General features: G+C 42.1%; 1 protein-coding gene across 4 annotated transcripts in view; it reads right to left on the bottom strand.

Moving 5' to 3' along the window:
* EDNRA (endothelin receptor type A) overlaps window positions 1-18559 on the bottom strand; it is a 37630-nt gene extending 19071 nt beyond the window's left edge. Inside the window, exons 1-2 of one of the 4 annotated variants that reach the window (XM_025204319.1) lie at window positions 18254-18559; window positions 14587-15054 (exon numbers count right to left, since the gene is read on the bottom strand). In XM_025204319.1, the coding sequence (XP_025060104.1) occupies window positions 14587-14976 (390 nt within the window). In that variant the 5' untranslated portion in view covers window positions 14977-15054; window positions 18254-18559. Of the gene's footprint in view, window positions 1-14586; window positions 15055-16846; window positions 16982-17287; window positions 17309-18253 lie in introns of those variants that run through there. The other 3 variants (XM_006023715.3, XM_025204320.1, XM_025204318.1) reach the window with 3 other exon arrangements.
* Window positions 18560-21489: the final 2930 nt, after the last annotated feature.

Genomic DNA, 21489 nt, shown 5'->3' on the forward strand with positions numbered 1-21489 from the left:
CCCTAGAAGGCATCAATGTAACAAAAATGAATAAACTTGTTCTTGTATTTAGTAAGGCAACAGTAATATTCATCCTAGCTGTCATTATTAATGCTTGAACAATAAAGATGCTTGCAAATCTTACTTAGACCTTACTGAATTAAAAAAATGGTTGTATAATACAAAATAGTATTTGTAAAAGAGAAATACAAACTCTCTGAGCCTGGCATGTGTTGGTTTTTTTTTCAGAGCCCTGGAGTCTGCATAACAGGAGGCTCCATTTTTTAAAGCAGTACAGAATAATAATAATTGTTTCATCCTATTATTTATAACCAATCCTACCAAACAAAGGCATGGAATGCAGAATATTTGCATGAAACTTTGCAAGAGGTAATCACAGATGTCTTCCATTTGTTTCAGGAGAAGTTGGGAAAGTATATCCAATTATTGTGAAGAGTTGGAGAAATTACACTGCATGCTTCATTGCACAGGATAGCTGGCAACATTTATAACTTAATTAACTAACAGGAATGATTTCAATTCCTACTTGAAATTTACTTCATCTCTCTCTCTACATATGGCTACCCAGCAGGCTGGTGTAGGCATGTGATGATGCTTCCACCTCCTTTCTCTCTATTGCTTGTGTGATGGTTTGCCTCACACTGCAAGAGTGCTAGAAAGAGTCATTCCTAGCACTTATACCTACCTTCCTTTCTGTACCCTTGACTTGGCTTTTGACTAGTCACAGTCTGCCCCAGACTTTAAATCAAACCAGCTTTGCTTTAAATATTGACTGATCTCAATATGAATTAGGGCTGTACTTTGATTTAACAATGCAGTGTAAATCTCTATGAGTGTCATGGCATTTGGATGTTCTTGTTTCTGTTTCCTACAGATCTTTTATATATACATGATTTTATTTTCAAATGTTGATGTAACGATCCAGAGGAGGCACAGCCAACATTTCCTATCAAGTACCTGTGATGTGCCAGATCCTGGAACCCCTGACATATGCACAAATGGACAAAAGAGAGCAGCAAGGAGTCATCCTTCTTGATTGGGCATCTGTGAAAGAATGGGCCAGAAGCTTGAAGTGGAAGGAAGCATTAGGGTGGTGAGTGGGTCTCATTGGTGCTGCAGTGGCTTTGAAAGCCATAATATCGTCTTATGTAGTGAAGCTGATGGTGTTTTAAATTATTCGAATCACTTCAACTCTCAGTAGAGTGCCTAGAACACTGCTTGTTTGGTTTCCTGGGGGTGGAGGTGGGGGTTGCTGAAGACCCAAGGGCTTCCAGCATCCATGGTACTGTGGCAGCTTGACCATGTAGACTGTCCAGGCCAGGGCTCCATGTGCCGTGGCAGCCATGGCTTTGGAAGCACTGGTATTTTTGGCTTAAACTGGGCTGAGCTCTTGTCTGTGCGTAGGCATCCTGAAAGCCCCAAGACCTCCCAGGTTGAACCAGGACTCTGAGTTTCTGAGCTCCCTTCCAAAGAGCTGGGAGAAACACTTCCTGTCCATGTTTCTGAAACAATAAATCATATACATGTTGTAAGAAAATTTTTAAAACTTGTGCCCATGAGAGACATGAACTTAGAGGGGCAATGGGATCTAATGCACAATCCAAACAACTGCACTTCCTGTCATGCCAAACTCTAGAATTCTTGGTTCAGAGATGATACCTTCTATCAGACCAACTAAGAATGGCAGGAGGTGCGATTGTGGGTACTGGGCATTAGATCCTACTGCACCATGTTGCTACTGCAGGAAAAACCCAGAATCCCCCTAGCAATAAGTTTGGCTCCCTGGCTGGGAGCCCCTGTCAGCTGATGGGGATTCCAAGCCAGTAAGTGCACTGTGTCCTTCAGCAGCTGGGAGCCCTGATTGACTGATGTCATAGGTGACTTAGATAGTTACATTTTTAGGAGTGGATTCTAGAATCCACTGCTAATGTGAAGCACATTATTTTTGCTAAATGGAAGATGTATGTGTAGTATCTCAAGCACAGGATAGAATTATGACTCCTGTGATCTATCCCATGCTTTTTCACTGAATGCCTTATAAATTTAGTAAGACATTTTGTTTACTTTACTTCAGTTTTGCTGTCTTTAACACTGGTGTGCTGTTTAGACGGGTTGTTGCATAATGTTTTCAAAGTGCTCTGTGACTAGTGCTAGCAGAAATGAAAAATTAAACTTATGAAGTTAATGCACAAGCTCTGGTACCTTGGCTTATAATCAATTCGTATTTTGAAAGATAACTCTGCAACCACAGAGTTCAGAAACAGTTTTTAATCAAAGCTTAGGCTTTGAGGCATAATTCCACAGCAAGAATATGTGGATTTTGCAACTGCAGAATTCCAAAAATTAAACTCTGATTATGTCTGTATTGTGGTATGCAAGGTAAATACTTTCCTTTCCAAATCATTTTTCATTGAAACCTATGAATAATCAGGATGCTTACAAATATTCATATGGGTGAAATACTTTGTTAATAAGTTATGGTCTTCAAAACAACTGAATTCAAACTGGAAAAAGTTTGAAATATTTTACTAAAGAAACATATTCAGTGTTCAGAGGATGTAGGTGTTCAGTTTGTCCTTGATGATCATCTCTGACCTGGTTTTCTGATATTCTCCCTGTGATAGGGGGCCAAGTTAGAGCTGGGTCTCACATCAGCCTGCCCACCTGTCTAAGTAGGGTAGTCTGCCCAGTCTTGCCTACCATGACTTACTGTTCCAGAACTGGTGTAAAATGCGGAACACTGCCCATTTTAATGCCCTGATGCCAGGGGGTAGTATATGCAACTCCAATCTTCCCGTATTGTGTCCCATGCCTTGCAGAGGGCATCCTCAAGTTGCTCTATGATCCGGCTTGAGGCCAGGCCAAACTCAACCCCTTGCTAGGCCTCATGCATTCATCCTTTCATTCTACCCCATCGGGCCCCATTCATACTGGCTGTCTCTCACTGGGGCATCTCACACTCTGCCCTCTCTCACCGGGCTTCCTACATGCTGCCCCTCACTGGGCCATACCCAACCTGCCCTGCTTCCTTGAGTGACCACGTAGGCCCTCAGGCTTGCCTACTCACACTCCTTGGCTGGTCGGTGCATACCCACTTGGGCCCTCTTGTGACCCTCACCTGAACAGTGAGCAGCCAATTCACCCTGCCCTGGGAGGAGTTCTGACCCAAGCCCCTCTCTGGGTAACTTGTCACTTTCGCTCCCTCTTAGGTCCAGCTACTCATCCTTTTGACCCAAACTCAGACTCATCATGTCTGAGGACTTATCGGGGTCTTGGCCTCTGGCCCAACTGCAGCCTCAGGTGTCCATAGATTTTCCTTGGCCTAACTGCCCCCTCCCTGGGGCTTCAACTCATGCTCTCTCACCAGGGCATTGCACTTATACCCTCTCACTAGGGCCTTCCACATCTGCCCCACTCACTGGGGCCTCTGGGATCTTGCACTCCATGGGGCTTAGGTGTCCAGAGATGTGCCTGGCCCCCGTACCTGTCCCTGGGTCTGGGTAACCCACAAGGATGTAGGGGCTGGAATTTTAAGGTTCCCCTCCTCACCTTTCACCAGGGAGGTAACTAGCTGGCATTTCTGGGGGACTGTCCCACCACGGACAGCCCCACCAGACCACCCTTCCCTGGCAGGATGCAGTTTCTGGTCATGCCCAGGACCAAGCAGGTCTACCTGCTTTGGTCTTATCCCTACTGGGCTAGGAACTGAACCTTCTCCTCCTAGACAGTGATGTCCCCCCACGGAGGGAACCTTCAGACTCCTTAGGCCCTGGTCCCACCTCCAGGCCAGTCAGGGTGTCAGATAGCCCATCATGGCCCGGGCCTACTCCTCATGTTGGACTTCATTGCCCTTTGACCTTCCAGCCCTGGCTCTCTTGCATTGACCAGTTGGGGTGTTCTGGTCCCAGCACCGCAGCAGCTGACCTCCTTAGGCAGCAGGGGTCCCCTTCTGGGCCCACTATACAGCCCTCTGACTCTGGGCTTACTCAGAGCCCCAAAGGTCTTAATAACATATCTCTGCTCTTAATTGGGCTCACCAGGGCAACAGGCCTCACCCTTGCCTGTTCCACACCAGGGGCTTGCCTAGCCCCTGGATAGGCTCACAAACCCTAAGCCCCTTCCCAGGCTGGGCCTTTTATTTAGGCCCAAGCCTTCTCTCTGGGGCTTGGACCTCACTGGGCCCCTAGGAACCTCCTGTCATCCCCATAGTTCTTCCCTTGCCACTAGGTGTTATAAGCAGCAGCTCAGCCGGGTGTTGTTCTCTTGGATACTGGCAGCAGACTGCTGCATGAGCCCTGAGAGCCTGGGTTTTAAGATGGCCACCTCATCAGGGCTGGCCTGCACCTGCCAGCTGCCTGCTCACAGCCTTAAAGTGGCAGACACTAAAGCTACTCTGCCACATTCCCACATCATATGAAGTCTATACCCATCTATCACAATCACTTATAATGGGAAATGGCTTTTGTTTCTATGTTGGTACCCAATATTTCTTAAACAAGCACCCCAATAAATATTTGAGAACTCTGTGTGGGAGCTCCTGCTTTCCATTCATTTCCGGACCACAGCTGTATTCTAATCTGATCATTTGGGATTCCAAGAGAAATGTGAACCTGACATTTTTAAATACTAGAGAGTACAAATATTTCGATTCTAAATTATCCCTACTTTTGGGGTGCATCTATATGAAACACTACTGCACAGTAGCGGTGGCAGGCACGAACCATGATGCAATGCTACTGTGCAGTAAAGTCTGAAAAAAAAACATGCGGGGACGCTACCATGCAGTAATATTGGTTAATGTGTAGTCATTTAGTACTTGGTTATGCAAGTATTAGACGACTGCACAGTAACAACTGTGCAGTCCACCACTCGTGTAGATGTGGCCCTGGAGAGCTATAATTTAGGGCCCTTTGCTATTATGCTAAGCATCAAGCAAGCTGCTGACCATCTCCATGAGGTACTGAGAGGCCACACATTCCTCAGGAAGTGCTTGGCACCTGGTTTTTATCCAAACCACAGCAAACAGAATGCTTCCATCGTCCCAGTAGTTTTCTGCTTTTGGACAACAATGTTTGCTGAAAACATGCACCCTGGTCCAGATTCTATGTCACCTATTAGACATGTAACTGGACTTGGGAGTCTACATGAGAGTCTCTTCCACCCACTTGGGTCACTTAAATGGTTAATGCAAGATGTGGGTAGATCAGTGTCCTTCTGGCTGCTTTTTTGTGACTCAATCTTAAGGGTAACATGGTAGCATGTTACAAAAGATTTTCAGGACGTGGACAGGGTAGAACAGAATGGAACCGAAGCACCTAACAGGTGGAACAGAATGTGGAATAGAGTTTGTTCTTGTAATTCTGCAGCTGCAAACTCCACATATTCCTGCTAGAGAATTATCCCTCGAAGTCTAAGATTCAGTTAAAAAATAATGTTGGAATCACAAAGTTGAGAAGAGATAACTTTCAAAATATGAACTGACCATATGCCTAGATAGCAGAGTTTATGGGTCAGCTTCCTAGGTTCAACTTTTCATTACTGAAACACTAGTCATAAAGCACTTCAAAGATATTATATAACAGCCCTACTAGGAACTTATAGGTTAATTAGGATTTGCAACTTAACTATTATAAATTATAATGAATGTGATTAAATTTCACCAGTAAGTTACTGACCAGTTCCTTTGACACCAACAGTATTAAACACTCTATAAGTAAAGTCATAGTATGCAGAATAACATTTCTACACCAAGTACTTGAAGGGCATATGTTTGCTTTTGTTCTCAAAAGTCTTTCTCTTGACCAAAGCTGTCACTTCAGAGATCACAGAATAGTTATCAAAAAGAAAAGGTCCTACTCTGTTACGTTTGGCTTTCCAAAACCCCAAAACTTGAATGCAACATAATCGTCTAGCCAGTTAGGGTGTAATAGCTCCACCTATGAAATTTAGATCTCAGCTTGATTTTAGGCCCTCAGTATTCAGACACGTTTGAATCCCAGCCAATTAATGTAGCTTTCAGTCTGTACTGATGAAGGTTAGGTTTGAAAGGGCGCTGCCAAGGAGAAAGGCTTGGCATGCCATTATCAATCCTCTAAGCTATCCAGTCATCCAAGCATTCATTTACCATTACAGACAACGCTTATGAGTTAGTAGAAAGACAGCCAGGTATTCGCTTATTCATATAGTATACAGCCCTAGCACATGCACAGCAATGGAAATGAATGTGCACTTTGTAGTGACTATATGAAACTCTTCTACTACAAAGCAAACATTAGCTTCAAAAAAAAAATGCTGTACTTGAAAAAGGTTCATTTAGCCATTGGTCTTCACAGTGAGGCCCTTTCATGGCTTCAGCATGTACACATCCTGCAAGCTCCCCAGGAGTCTCTCCGTTTGAGAGATGAAAAGTATTTTATTCCTTTTGTCTCTTACACTTTTGCCCTAATTGAAGGAACACTAGTCCTGACTGATCAGACGTTCTTTTCAAGTTGATTTTAATCAAAATCACTGGGATCAGAATTCATTTATTTGATTTTTCAGATTAATATTGCAATCATTTTGGTGGTTATGCACCATTATTATTCAGCATTAGTTCTGCAGTCATTAATTTGTGGATCAGATGTCAGGTTTTTTCCTCTTCCAATGTCTTTGGATTCAGTGGGTCTCATCCTGTTTGCATTTAACACTAGTGTTACAGCTATTCAAGTCTGTTGGCCTCTGAAGTAACCCCCAAAGACTTCAATAGGAGTTATATTTTGCAGGCGTGAATTGGATCTATCAACTTTAATGGAGTTACTCCCGATTTATGCAGAAATGAGATAGGTTGGACCCACTGGGCCTGATTTTCCATTGCCTTATATGTTTTATTGTGCAGACTGGGTATAAAATGCTACCAAATCAAATTTATCCTCAAGGTACAAAGCAGCGGAAAATCAAGCTTAGTCTCCCTACGCATGTTCCAGCTCCCTGAAACATGGTCAAATGGATTCTGCTGCTGCAATCCTACTAATAAACTCTTCAAAATAGGACACTTGGCAAAGGAAGCATGCTTTCCCCTTGCGTATTTTGCAGCCATAGGGTACTACACAAAATTGAACTGTGGTGCAATTCCTAAGAGAGAAGAGAGTTTAGTCAACAGCATATTTTTACACTGAAATCAGAAACTGAGATTTCAAGGTTCCACTTGAAATCCACCAGACAGCCACAGCTTCCTTGAGCATCTCCCCTCCCTCCTTATGATGGCCTCTCTACCCTGATGCTAGAGCTTGGAACAAACAAAAAAGCAGCTCTGAGAACATTCCATTGCAATGATTTTTTAAATGTCACCCAGTCGGTTGTACTGTGCTTCTGCGGCTCTTTGTTAAGCATTATTAGCAAGGCAAGCTGATGTACAAAGTGTGGATGAAAACCTATGTCCCAGCCAATTTATAGGCTGCTGGTTCACACTACATGAGTGTGAACCAGTACATGTGGACATGCATAAATAATGTTTATCTAGCTATAGCTGAAGTTGTGCTTATGGGCACATGCTGATCCTGGAGTCAAGCACAAGTTGATGGGCTTAGTTGGATGCTGGATATGAAGAGGCTCTGAGCTGCTTTGCAGCCCCTCACACACTTGTAAGGGTGATGATGTGACAGCCGCCACAGCCTCAAGTCCTGATCTTGCCCCTTTCCAAGACTGCTTCCATTCCCTACCTTCCATGTGCTGGCACACTATGCTAGCTGGCTTCCCATGGAACTGAGCTTTATTTCACAAAGAGGTTGCCTCCTATTGTACTGGCTTCCAATGGAAATAAGCTTTGTTTCATACAGAGGTTGCCTGCCCTTTATGTAGTACCTGTTACGGAGTGGAACTGCATAAGTTCCCCAGCCAAAAAACTCTTGGTTGCATTGGAGGTGGCAATATCTAAGATGATGAAATGCACGGCACATGCAAGTCAAGTCATACTACCTTTGGTTAGAGATTCCAGTCTGTCTTTAATGGGTAAGTAGAAACATACTTTTAATTTTGCCCTACCTGAATACCGTCCTCCGTCCCACTTTCTGTGTGGGTAATGCGCTGACTGTATTGTGGAGCAGTAGGGAGTATCATCCAAGTCATTTTGTCTCTCTGAACATCCCATCACTGCTTTTTTTTTTTTTTTTTTTTTTTGCTGCTTTATTCACTTTTGGCCAGCTAAGTAGAGGTGGGAGGTCTCAGCTCTTAAAATCCTTGGATTCCCATAGTATGCTTCCTTTCCATCTGGGCAGCCAGACAGAGCTTGGGAAGTGAATGTATAGCAGACGGGTTATATTTCCCAGAGATGCTGAAAGCTCAGAAAATGAAAGCCTTGTTTGGAAGCAGAATACCTATTTTGTCAGGGAAAACAGGTAGTTTTAGTTTGGATTGTCTTCAAAATATCTGTGTTTATTACAGTCAGCTTAGTGGTAAAGCTTTCCTGACAATTCTAGACATCTCTCTTGTGGTATATTTTCTGTTTACACAGTAGGATTACTTGCTCTTTTATTTGGTCTGTGGTGTTGGCTAACTTCCCCTTCTTTTTTAGGCACACTATCTCGAGCTGTGCTGCTCTCCTTCAGGGGAATGATCTGTTAGGTATGCTGGTGTGCATGGCAGTTTATTGAAAAGATTTTTTTCCTTTCAGTCCCTAGGCAAAGTGCCTCTTTTATTTTTCTTCCAACTGTGTTGTCTTTTGTGTGTTTTAAAAGAGAGCGACAGTACAGCTCACAAACTACCGCAGAACTGGTGAACCCTGGATATGCACAGTCAAAACAATCCCTTGTTATCTGTATAGTTCAATTGATTGAAGAACGAACAGAGAGAACATTCTAAGAGATCCTTGTTATACCGATGGCATCTAGATACTACAGAGCACATCAAATCCATGGGTAGAAAATAAACACCTCATATAAAATGTTTGGGCAGGGAGGAGCTGGGTAGCCGTTGTAGCGAGAACAACTGACTTCCAAAAAAGTCTCAAGTGGTGCCTATTTAACTACAGCTATAAGCTAGACATGGTACACCCATGGTAATGATTGGACTTCAGTGGCAAAATATCTCCACCAGCACCTTGGAGTACAGAAGGAATATAACTGATGCCCTTTTCCTTAGGTTACTGTGGTTTCATGGTTCAAATGGCAAAAATAGACCACTGGTCTACCTCTTCTTGGACTCGATGAAGAGGAAGGGAGGACTCATTTTGTTCCTTTTCTCCCATGCACTCAACCTATCCATGTTGTATTAAATTTTGTATCACTGCAAGCTATTATTTTCTAAGATCACTGATCTGAGCAGAATGAAATTTTGATGCAAGTAGTATGCCCATTACCCCTTAGGGTACCAGTAGAGACTGCACTTAATAAAAACAGTGTACAGTGTATGGATGAAATCTTCTTTTAAGTCAGACTTTCTCATCTGAATTAAGGATTTAGCCTTATGTTTGCTATGTATGTATGTTTGCTTGTGTATGTTTGATCTTACAGTCATTTTGTGTACAAATGTCCCACTGATTTCCATGGATGCTACCTGCTGGAAAGGTCTATAGGGTCAGGCTCAGTGCACATAATTAGCATTATAATTTATGCACAACATTAATTATAACGATAAAAAAAACAGTTTAATGCACTAAGCTGCTAATCAGTGTGGCTTTTGTGCAAAAGATGAGGAGAGATATGCTTATCTATACACCCCACAAGAAGATTCTCTGATGTCAAACACTGATAATAGCCAGAAATGGTATAATATAAAAATTCTCCCAGTGAGAAGAGCCCAGAAAATGTGTGTTATTTATATAACAGTCTGGTGAACATACACAGAGGGAGTACCATGAATAGGACTCAGCCTAATGTTACTCTGCACAAACTACTGAGGTTTAGATGCTGATGTGACTATGATGTTGGCATTAAAACCATCCTTTCACAGCATTTGATTAAGTGAAGGTCAGCTCACAAAACCTTGTGCTCTCTCTATATAGCTATTTTGATTAGCCTTCATCATTAAAACCATCTTTCCAACAGAAAGCATCACTCCACATATAGCAACATTTTGTTCAGCTGTTTGCTGGATACATACATTAGCTTTTTTGGCTTGGGTCCTTCATTACACTAGCAATCAAATAAATATGAAAAATTCCCAAGATAATAAAGGAACCATTATGCCTCAGATATACACATGTAACCTAAGGGCCCATAGAATCAAAGAGTGCTAACATAGACAAAATAGATCCCACATCAATCTGACACAAATTAGATTTGAATGAATGTCTCTTTGTTTTAAAGGAGTATTTAAAACCCCAGTGGGTGGAAGGTGAGCTCAGTTTTTAAAAATGTCACGGAATCTTTTCCAAAGAAGCTTTCCTGTATTAAACTAGTATGTTGTATTTCAATTATGTTTTAACAATATTTTGAGTCCTATTTCAGATGCCATCAAAGTAATTAAACCCTGGTATTTATCATAGGAACGCTTAGCTGTATTTGATATTTTAGATTTGTTGTTTCAGCAATTTTAAAATATTTTAATGATCAGTTTTTTCCCCTTAGATTAAAAACAAAACAAAAGACACCCCCTACAATAACAAATAAGTGCATAACACTCTCCAACCCATACCACCCCGCCTCCCTGCAACAGCAACCTCAGTACACAGACTAAAGATATTGGGGGTAAGCTAAAAATGTGGTTTGCCCCCATTCTAACCAGGGAGTGGAAAGGAAAGGAAGGAGATATAGGTCCAGGTAGTATAAACATGTGACTAAAAACAAATTTGAAGGTAGTTTTAAGGCTCGTGTCTCACTTGATTGAGATTCAGACTGCCATCAAAGCTAGTGAATGTTACCTACGTTTAAATCCCTCTGCAAACCTTAAGGGGGAAGCAATCATAAGTAAAAGAGGTTATAAAATTGTAGTAGAGGATGAATTCCTAACAGGCCTTTGAATCCATCCCCTGCAAGGGTAGAAGGCAGAAGATACCAGTTTAAACATGAAGCTCTACATCTGTTGGTGACATAAATTGACATGAGTCCACTGAGCCTATTTGCAGTATTGCATTATATTGAATTATTTTAAGGGTGCATAACAGGAAGGATCACACCTGGTATTACATGAGGGATCCCTCAAGGAAGGGCTAAACATTCAGACTGTGAATCTGAATAACTGTAAATTCATTCATTCATTCAGTTTCAGCATTTTGAACAAGTTTATGGAAAAAATCACTTTACTTCTCAATATATGTTTCTCTTGTCATGATAATGTTTGATAGTTGGTCTCTAAGAAGGGGCAAATTTACCATATTTGCCATTTACATTTTTCTGAAAGTAATACATACAGGCTAATTTATAGGTCCGTTATTGCACATGTATAATGTAGGCAAAGAAACTTGGAAAAAGATAGATTTTGATACAGCAAACAATTATGGAATAACCTGTCCACTGGGAAAACTTGTTCCTAGGCTCAGTCAGTTAATAGATGGCTTATTCATTGAATCATGAAGGTCTATATATCCCTTTATACATTTTTTATCCAGGGTAACTTAATTATGGATGTGCTTATTATCTAGATAAATGTCTGTTCACTTTGGTGTCCATGGCAGTTTTGCTTGAACAAAGAATGTGGGATCAGACTATTATTTGAAAGAATTCATATATAAAAGATACTGGTAATTATTTCCATTAATAATAATAAATACAATGTTCACCAGAAAACGGTGCACCAGCTCCTTCAACTTATAGTGGCTCAACTTTGCTGACTGTGTTAAGTCTGATGTGGCTTATTATGAAGCCAATCTTTAAAGAAAACGAAGCATTTAAAATGTTTTTTGCAGATTTGAGTACAGAAAGCTTTGAAGCTAGTATTCAACCAACAGGAAAGAAGCTCTCCTTCTTTAAACACTGGGTTTTCCTCAAAGACTTATCCCAATGATTTTCACATTCAACTAATATTTTCCAGTGGGCACAGCTGGACAGATGGAATTAAATGCTGCTCTGTAGGCGTTAAGATTTTAGGGGCCCTAAAGACAAGATGATATTTGAAGGGAAATTACAAAGATATTAATTTTAAGTCCTTACAGTTTCTAACTAGCAGCATAATTACTTTTTATATCACCAAATAGTTTATATCCAGGGTGTCAAATATGCGGCCTGCATGCCAATTCCAACTTATGGGGCTCACAGAGGAGCTGGGAATTCAGGGGTAGAGTGGGGATGGGACCTGCCAATGAAATCCAGGGCATGGAGCCCCAACGATCATTTTTGTTGATGGTAGAGGGGGAAAGTAACAGCCAAGTTAACCCCTGCGCTGCCCCTACTTCCAGGTCCAGACCTAGCCTGGGAGGCTCCTTGTGGTCTGGATCTGGATTGCGTGGAGCCCCGTGGTTTGGATCTGGCCATGGGGTGTAAGTGAGTTTGACATGCTTTATATGAAAAATATTCTAGAAATAATATTGCCATGTGATAGGTAGAGCTACCAAGGTGCTTAATTCTAAATTCTATCAGCATTTCTCTGCATTAGATGACACAGAACCAACTCCACAGTTTACTTCCAGGATGTATGTCTATATTACTTTGCAAAAAGAAGTCATTCGGGTTTCAAAATCATGAACTCAAAAAGTAAGAAATGTGAGAAGGAAGGTTGCCTGTGCAACTTCAATTCTGTTTCTTTCTATGGAAGAGCTGACACATTGATGCCAACAATTTACCCCAAGTCTTTAATTCCATGACCACAGATTATAATTTTTTTTCCCTCTGGGTATTTTCATGTGTTAGCCTTGAGCCATTTTGTTTGCATCTGGAGGTTTGAGCCTCTGCTTCAGAGTGACTCAATGGGACTCTGTGAGGCTAGGCTGGATGTACAGTACAGCACTCAAAAGTTGAAGAAGAAATTAAAAAAAAATGTCAGCACACCTAAAAATTACACCTTATAATATGATTGAAATTATATGACTTTTCCTAAGGCCAATAAAAGGCAGCACTCTGATCTAAGGCACTCTCTCTTGAACTCCTTTCTTCCCCCACCCCAAATTTCTAGATCTTCCTCCAGAGCCCAGAGACATTAAAGTTCTTCAAAATGTCTAGAGAAAAAAATAGTGTAAATGTTGGCAACATTTGTTCTCTAACCTTTCAGAAACATCTGCCTTATTCTCTTATTCTGCAAATTTCCGATAAAATTTGATCCATGGCAAACCCTCCCCACAATGCATAAAATATATCCAAAGGGTAGTTCAACCATGGTAGTTGAACCACAGGGAATACTGACACGTCATGGGAAATGTAGGTTAGAGTGAGTTGGGCTACAGGAAGGAATGAGAGTTGGAGGCTCCCAAACTACAAGTCCTCTGAGGCTCTGACAGACCAGAATATTGTGAAACTAGCCAGAAACTTAACTCTATGAATCAGTATGTTAAGCCAAAATATTTTGATGTCAGTCAATTTGACCCATAATAAAATGCTCCATTTCAGTTTTCCACAGAGAAAGCTGAAATCTTTTTTTATAGATCCTGTAATTTCTATTGAAAAAATATTTTGACAGAAAGTTGCTATCAGCTTCTGTATGCATTTTTATGGCCTTCCCTTTCACTCAATTCTGATCTGAGACTAGTTTAAAACTAATTTACCCTTCAATGGAATTACCTATAATTTTATCCCCTTGTAAAAGAATCGTTGTTACTTTGTTTCATATATACCTGCTCAAATATTGAGCATTATATTTACTTATATATATTTGATTAATTAAAAAAACCGCTTGTTTTAGAATGTCTTATAAACTTATTCTATGTGTAAGTGTATTGTAAATATGTCTATAATTCATACATAATGAATATGTTTGAGTAACTGAAATAGAGGCTAAAACAAGAAAGAAAAGAATGATTGTCTCTCTCTAAGAGCGTTCCAGTCTTACAAGCGCAAAGCAATGAAGGCCGGACCGGGAAACTCAGTTACATTTAAAATAACTGTTTATAATCCGTCAAATGTTTTTATAAATCCAGCTCTGAAATACTTTTAAAAAACAATTATGGAGCATAATTGATTTTAATAATCCTAAACTGATCTAAGCCTCTCCTACTCAAACCTTAATAATTCACCCTACCAGGTCATAGCCCACTTAGATTTACCATATAAATATTGTAAATCTCAGAGAATATTCTCTGTATAAACATAAGGCAAGAATAGGATAGTCTCAAAATAGCAGCTATGCATTTTGATCCATAAAAAGAGATAGCAGTTTTTTCAAAAGCTGCTCGCTTAATCTGATTAACCCTTTTCTTCCTTAAGTGTAATAAGGACATCATCTAAAATTAAGCTCAGCTGTGTTTGATTTTTAATCAGCTGCTGTTAAATGCAAGGAGAAACTTTGATATGGTAGAGCAGGATCATTCACAAAAGAAAACACACCATATCTTCATGAGGAGAAACCTGTAAATGAAGACTTGATTTTTGTTCTTGAAAACAGCTGAGTTATATTTAAATTTACACTCCAGTTAATAACATTCTTGTTATTAAATAAAAGCACAAATTAGACAAAAAAGAAACATGCCAAACTGCTGTGAACCCACAGAGACGGTGCAGTTGAAGTATACACCTTGTTTCTTCCTACCTTATATACATTGATAGGAATATCAATGACGATATAGATAAGGTCTCCTAGTGCCAGGCTAGCTATCAGTGCATTCGGGCCATTCCTCATACACTTGTTCTGATAAATGATCCTCAGGAGAGTTGCATTTCCAACCAATCCAACGATGAAAATAGCACAACTTATCACTGTGTTAATGTATTTAAAAGTGTCAGCAATTTTCGTCTGTTGGCTGCAAGGGTGAGTTTTGTTGGCCACCATGGGTTTGCTGGTAGTAAGAAGTAGGTTAGCTTCTGTTCTGGAGTAGATGGTGAAAGTACTCAGATTGGTGTAGTATCTATCAGAACTGTCACTGAGGACAAATCCTGGTACCAGAAGCATCAAGGACACCCATAAGCAAAAAGCTCCCATCCTGAAGCCTTGAATTGCAAGCAAATTGTGTGAAACAGCTCTTTCAATATTTTACTGTGATCCTTCTCACTTCTTTACCTATATGGAGACATAATACAAAAAACCCCCATAAGTAAAACACGGGTCAACACAATAGAAGTAAAAGCAAGCATATACTTTCTTATTTAGCAAGAAATATGTGTTTTTTATACCAGCTAAGCTATTTTGACAAAATCAGATAGATAACCTTTGGCACGTGATGACTTGTGCTAAAAGGATCTTGCAACACCATGAAAATGCGCAGGAGTACTTGTCTATGTGTGGAATAAAACATTCCAGACAACAAGTGGCAGATAAAAGTTGTGTCACAAGACTTGGGCTTGCAAGAAAAGTGTGTTAGGAAAAGGATATCAGAGAAGCTTCCCTGAATGATATTTCAGTTCCTAGAAAATGTAAGCAAATTTCCTTAAACGAGTTCAGCTAAATAACCAAAATGCAGCCTTTCATCATTAAAAGAATGAAGCCAGAAAGTTATATTTTCTAACTATTTTGTCTGCTGAAACCCTGATATTTTTAACGTATTTTTATCTATCTTAGTAACAGACTGGATTTTAAAATAAGGATCCTGGAGATGGTTTTCAAATCCTCTCCATTATTCTGAGGTAGATTCAAAGCCCATAGAAGACAGTAGAAAGATTCCTACTGACTTCAGTAAACTTTGGATCAAATCCTTTAAAGCTTTCCCATTTGCTGTACAGCTCAATAGGCTCTGCCTATAGGCTCAATGTATCCCTCATCTTCCATAATTCCATTGGAGTTCATATTTAGATTTTAGCCATAGTTATGTCTGTTATGTGTAAATATAAGTGATTTGATGTGTTCACTGTACACAGTTTAGCCTGTTAAGGAATAATCCATGAAATCCGCTGCTTGTAGAGGGAACATCAGCAGCATGGTTATCCCCCACAGCAAGCGCATGTTTGAGTAAAAGAAAAGTCTACAGTCTATTTCCTGAAGCAATGGATGATTATCACTATTACAAATACTACGCTGCAGTTCAGACCAGATGTCACTTGTGGGATCCACATCAAAAGTAGTATAATTCTCACATCCCAAAGATTCCTCCCCTATCCCTCCCTCTCAGTCTGACAATTTCTTACAACATCAAGGGCAGTCTTGGCCACACCAGAAAATTCAAGTCTAGAATCGCAATACTGTAAATGAAGGAACTGGAAGATTATTTTTAAACTAATGAATCTTATGGTATATGGAGATTCCTCTCCAACTTTTTTTGCCATGGGATTATTAAAAATAAAATAACAATGTAGAATTCACAATGGAAACTGACAGAGAATTCACTAACATTGGTGCCTCAGGCACATTTGTAATACTTGCATTTAATTTTATGAAACTTTTTCCATGGTAGCATATGGTACATAAAGTGCCCTGACTGCATGATAGTAGCATACACAGTTCTGTAGCACATGCGGTCTCTCTCTCTCTCTCTCTCTCTCTCTCAAGTAGTATATAGAACATACGAATTCCTAAGTTATCTCTATATGCTCGCTAGTCTGATTTCTCATGCATCTAAAGTCAGAATCTTGCCCACTGCATTAGCCTGTGTTTATAATCTTAAAATCTAATGAACTGAATAGCAGCCTTAGATTTATTTTTTATAATACCTGTTATATTGGTAACTCAGGACCATTAAAAATACTGTACATTGCTTAAATTGTTTTTGACTTAGGCATCTAAATCATTTCATAAATATTAGTTATGCTTCCCAATGCTCCTTGTCAGACAACTTTTATTATTTATTATTACAAGGTTTACAAATGGGTAATACTGAGTCACTGAGAGTTTAAGTGAACAGAACCAAGTTCATACTTGCCCAAGTAAATCCGCAGTACAGCCAGACTAAAATCCAGATTTCCTAACACCCAGACTCATGCTTTAATCACACTGGTCTCTCTGTTTTATGAAACTTTTCTGTGGAAGCTCAAAGGATGACAACCCCTATGAATGTGATGTCAGAGGCAGCAAGAACATGCAAACCGACAACCAAATTCTCAGACACTTTCCCAACAAGCTAAACAAACCTGAAAATGCCCCCCATGTGATCATTTCCAAGAACACTTTTATATGGATTCACTGACATGTCCTGCCACTGCTTATGCTCAGTGTGTCTGTATGTGAACATAGTAGCAGCATGCATGCACACACATCTCCGCAGGAATCTGGAGTAAAACTTGGCTTAACTGTCCTTAATAGATAATACAAAGCCAAAGCATACATGTGAGCTATGGTATCTGTGGGATTATTTCAGACTCACAGGCCACAAGCAGTAAACCAGAAGAACATTAAGAATTGCCATCAAGACTCAGACCGTAGGTCCATCCTGCCCAGTCTCTTCAATGGGGGCAAAGCATGGATGCTGAAAGGCAGAGTGGACTGGGTCTGAGCAGGGGTTTTCCCCAGCTCCTCTGCCACTGGCAGCCCTGGCACACCTGTATAACATGCTACTGACACCCTGGAGACACTGACACCCTGGGACCCTGGGAGAGCTGCGGGCACAACTCCTCACCTATTAGCAGCAGCTCTCCTGCTTGGAGCAGGGAAGCCAGAAACACCCAAGAAAAATCTTCCTATGCCTGAAGAAGGGTGTTTGCGCCCGAAAGCTTGCAAAGAACAATTTTTCCAAGTATTGAGTTGGTCTAATAAAAGAGATCACCTCTACCCAGATGCCTTGCTGGGAACATTTGATCTCAGCAGTATTCCTGCTCAGAGCCGCGGGGGTTGGACTCAATGATCTTTCCAGGTCCCTTCCAGCTCTTTATGTCTATGATTACTGGTAGACCAGGTGCTTTGGTTCAATCCAGTATCTTTTACCAGACCAACTCAAATCGCTGGAAACAATTCTCTTTTGCAAACTTGCGGGTAGGAGCACCCTTCGCCCGGCTGCGGAGGCATCTGCAGGTGGCCTGCGCTCTCCCTGGGAGCGGTTAAGCAGCTGGAGACACGCAAGAAAGCCAAAAATGTCAAAAGAGGTGGTCAGTAGGTGAGAGCCTGGGATTTCTGGGATCCCCAAAGACCCCCAGAAGGCAAAGAGCAGCCTGCTGTTCAATGGAGAAGCCCCCAAGGGAGATGTCAAGCAGGATCTCAACAAACTTGGTTTTTGAAAAGCGAGGGGGCGGGAAGGACAGACCCGGCTCCGCAGCATTGGGCTGCCCCCCACCCCGCTTGCAGCACCGGGCAGCGGTCCATGCCAGCGTGCCTCTCCCAGCCCCGCGGGTCGCACCTTGTGCTGCCCCCAGGTGGGACCCGCCGCCCCTGGCCCGCTCAGCGCCCCCGAGCCCTACCAGGCGGCTCCCTCCGGCACGACTTGCGAGCGGCTCGGGTTCAGGCAGGCTGAGCAGATCCTCCCGTCTCCGCCGGGCTGGGTGGGATCGGGAAATCTCCACCTCCGCTGGATCAGCACAGGGAAGAAAGAGCCGGAGCGGCGCGCCTGCCCCCTCCCCGAGCCGCACCAAAGGGAGCCCCAGCCCGTGTTCAAACGCAGAGGTTGCCTCCCGGGCAGGAGGGAGCACTGCCTGCCTTAACTGCTTCCTCCCCGGTGTGCAGCTCGCCCGGCGCCGCCGAGCACGAGTCCGCGCCCAGTCCCAGCCCGCTCCAACCACAGCCCCCGCTGCCCAGTGCCAGGCTGGAGACAGGGGTGAAATAGGAGACAGGAGATAGAGCAGGGAAGCCACAATGCCTGGAAGAAATCAATAACTTCAGCCCTCAAAGTTGTCTTTTTTGTTGTTGTTGTTTTGACCAAAGAACTTTTCTGAAAGAAACTTTTGGAAGGATGGAAAAACCTTTTGCGCCTGGGGCAGAAGTCTCCATGGGTCCACATGGTCCTCGCGGGGGGCAGATGTAGGGTTTTTGACGAGAGGGGTGCAGATGGTGGGGGCCATCCTCACGTACAATGCGACACGTGAAGTGAGAAGATTTACTGATATGCTAGGGCTGTATTGTTTAAGTTAGCAGCAAAAGAAAATATGGAACAGGCACTGATTTGCTAGATGATATATTAAGGTCCCCAAAATGAGGGCTGTGTTATTCCATTTCAGATCCAAGCAACAACAAATATTGGAATATGCACTGATTTGCTAGATTGTATATTAAGTTCAAAAAACCATAATGAACTAGGCAAAAATAGTCAAAGGGTGTTGTGTCGGGCAGTTGTTTTCAAAGTGTAGGTGGAGCAGGAATCGAAGGGGGGTGCGACTGTGCCTCTGCACCCCGCTGTATCTGCCCCTGGTTGTAGCCTTCTATTTCCAGTTGCTACGAATCATTAAGAAAACAGCAAAATTATGTTTTTTTATATTCTTATTTTTTCCTTACATTACTCCACCCTCCCTGTGAACAATTTCTTGTGTGGTTGGTAGGTGGTACAGTGCTATGGTGCACTTGTCACTAGAAGGATTTGGGGTGTGAGAGATTATCAAAGGAACGGGGCACCCACAAAAAATGTGGATGTGACCCACTTCAGATGTGAACCTTTCTGTTGAAAGGGTGTAAAAATGGTCACAAACCATTTTCTGTGATGAGAGGAAATGCTGTTAGAATCATAGAAAATTAGGGTTGGAAGGGACCTCAGGAGGTCATCTAGCCCAACCTCCTGCTTAAAGCAGGACCATCCCCAGATATACCATCCCAGCCAAGGGCCTTAAAAACCTCCAAGGATGGAGATTCCACAGCCTTTCTGGGTAGTCTGTTCCCCATGCTTTACTACTCTCCTCATGAGAAAGTTGTTCCTAATATCTAACTTAAAGTTCCCTTGCAACTTCAGACCATGGCTCCTTGTTCTGTTTTCCACCACTACTGAGAACAGTCAGCATGGATTCACCAGGGGCAAGTCACGCTTGACCAACCTGATTGCTATGATGAGATGACTGGTTCTGTGGATGTGGGGAGAGCAGTGGATATGATATACCTTGACTTTAGCAAGACTTTCGATATGGTCTCCCACAAAATTTTTGCAAGCAAGCTAAGAAAACACGGGTTGGTTGGATGAATGGACTGTAAGGTGGATAGAAAACTGGTTGGATTGTTGGGCTCAAAGGGTACTAATCAATGGCTCAATATCTATTTGGCAGCCAGTATGAAGTGGAGTGCCCCAGGGGTCAGTCTTGATCAATATCTTCATCAACGACCTGGAAGATAGGAAGAGTGTCCCCTCAGAAAATTGCAGATGATACCAAGCTGGGGAGAGAAGTAGATATGCTGGAGGGTAGGGCTAGGATTCAGAGAGGCCTAGACAAATTGGAGGATTGGACCAAAAAAAAAATCTCATGAGGTTCAGTAAGAACAAGTGCAAAGTCCTGCATTTAGGATGGAACAATCCCATGCATCAGTATAGGCTGGGGACTGACTGGCTCTGCAGAAAAGGACGTTGGGGTTACAGTGGACAAGAAGCTGAATATGAGCCAACAGTGTGCCCTTGTTGAAAAGCAGGCTAATGACATACTGGGGTGCATTGGAAGGAGCATTGCCAGCAGATCAAGGGAAGTGATTATTCCCCTATATTTGGCACTGGTGAGGTCACTTCTGGAGTACTGTGTCCAGTTTTGCTCCCCCCCACACCCCTCCCCACTACAGAAAGGACTTGGACAAATTGGAGAGAGTCCAGTAGAGGGCAATGAAAATGGTTAGTGAGTTGGGGCACAAGACTTATGAGACAGGCTGAGGGAACTGATCCTATTTAGCCTGGAGAAGAGAAGACTGAGAGGGAATTTAATAGCAACCTTCAGCTACCTAAAGGGTGGTTCCAGAAAGGATGGAATAACCTTTTTCTCTTCCAAGTGCTTAGAAAGGGATTCCTTGAGGACCTGTTCCATGATTTTTCCAGGGACTGAGGTGAAGCTGACTGGTCATAGTTTCCTGGATTCTCCTTCTTCCGTTTCTTATATTGGCCCTATTCCAATCATCCAGAACCTCTCCCAATTGCCATGCATTTTCAAAGACAATGGCCAGTGGCTCTGCAATTACATCAGCCAACTCCCTGAGGTGCATCATGTCTGGCCCCATGAACTCCATCATTTCTAAATAGTTCTTAACCTGTTCTTTCACCATTGTTGGCTGCTCACCTCTGGCCCAAACTGTGCTACTAGGTGCAGTAGTCTGGGAGCTGACCTTGCCTGTGAAGACTGAGGTGAAAAAGGCATTGAATACTTTCGTTTTTTCTTCCTCATCTATCATTAGTTTGCCCCACCCCCGCCCATTCAATAAGGGACCCACACTTTCCCTGATCTTCCTCTTATCGTAGAGACCCGTCTTGGTACCCTTCATGTCTTTTGGTAGTTGCAACTCCCATTGCGTTTTGACTTTCCTGATTTCATCCTTACAAGCCCAAGTGTCTTATTTCAGTGTTATCTCACTGGTAGTGAGGTCCACAGTGCTAAATCAAAATAATCCCGGTTCCTTAGGTACAGTAAGTGTTTTGACTGGGATCATTGCTAGATTAATGTAGTCCAAAACTTTGGGTACACT

Source organism: Alligator sinensis, unplaced genomic scaffold (genome assembly GCF_000455745.1).
Source record: "Alligator sinensis unplaced genomic scaffold, ASM45574v1 scaffold169_2, whole genome shotgun sequence".
In the NCBI taxonomy this organism is placed as follows: domain Eukaryota; kingdom Metazoa; phylum Chordata; order Crocodylia; family Alligatoridae; genus Alligator; species Alligator sinensis.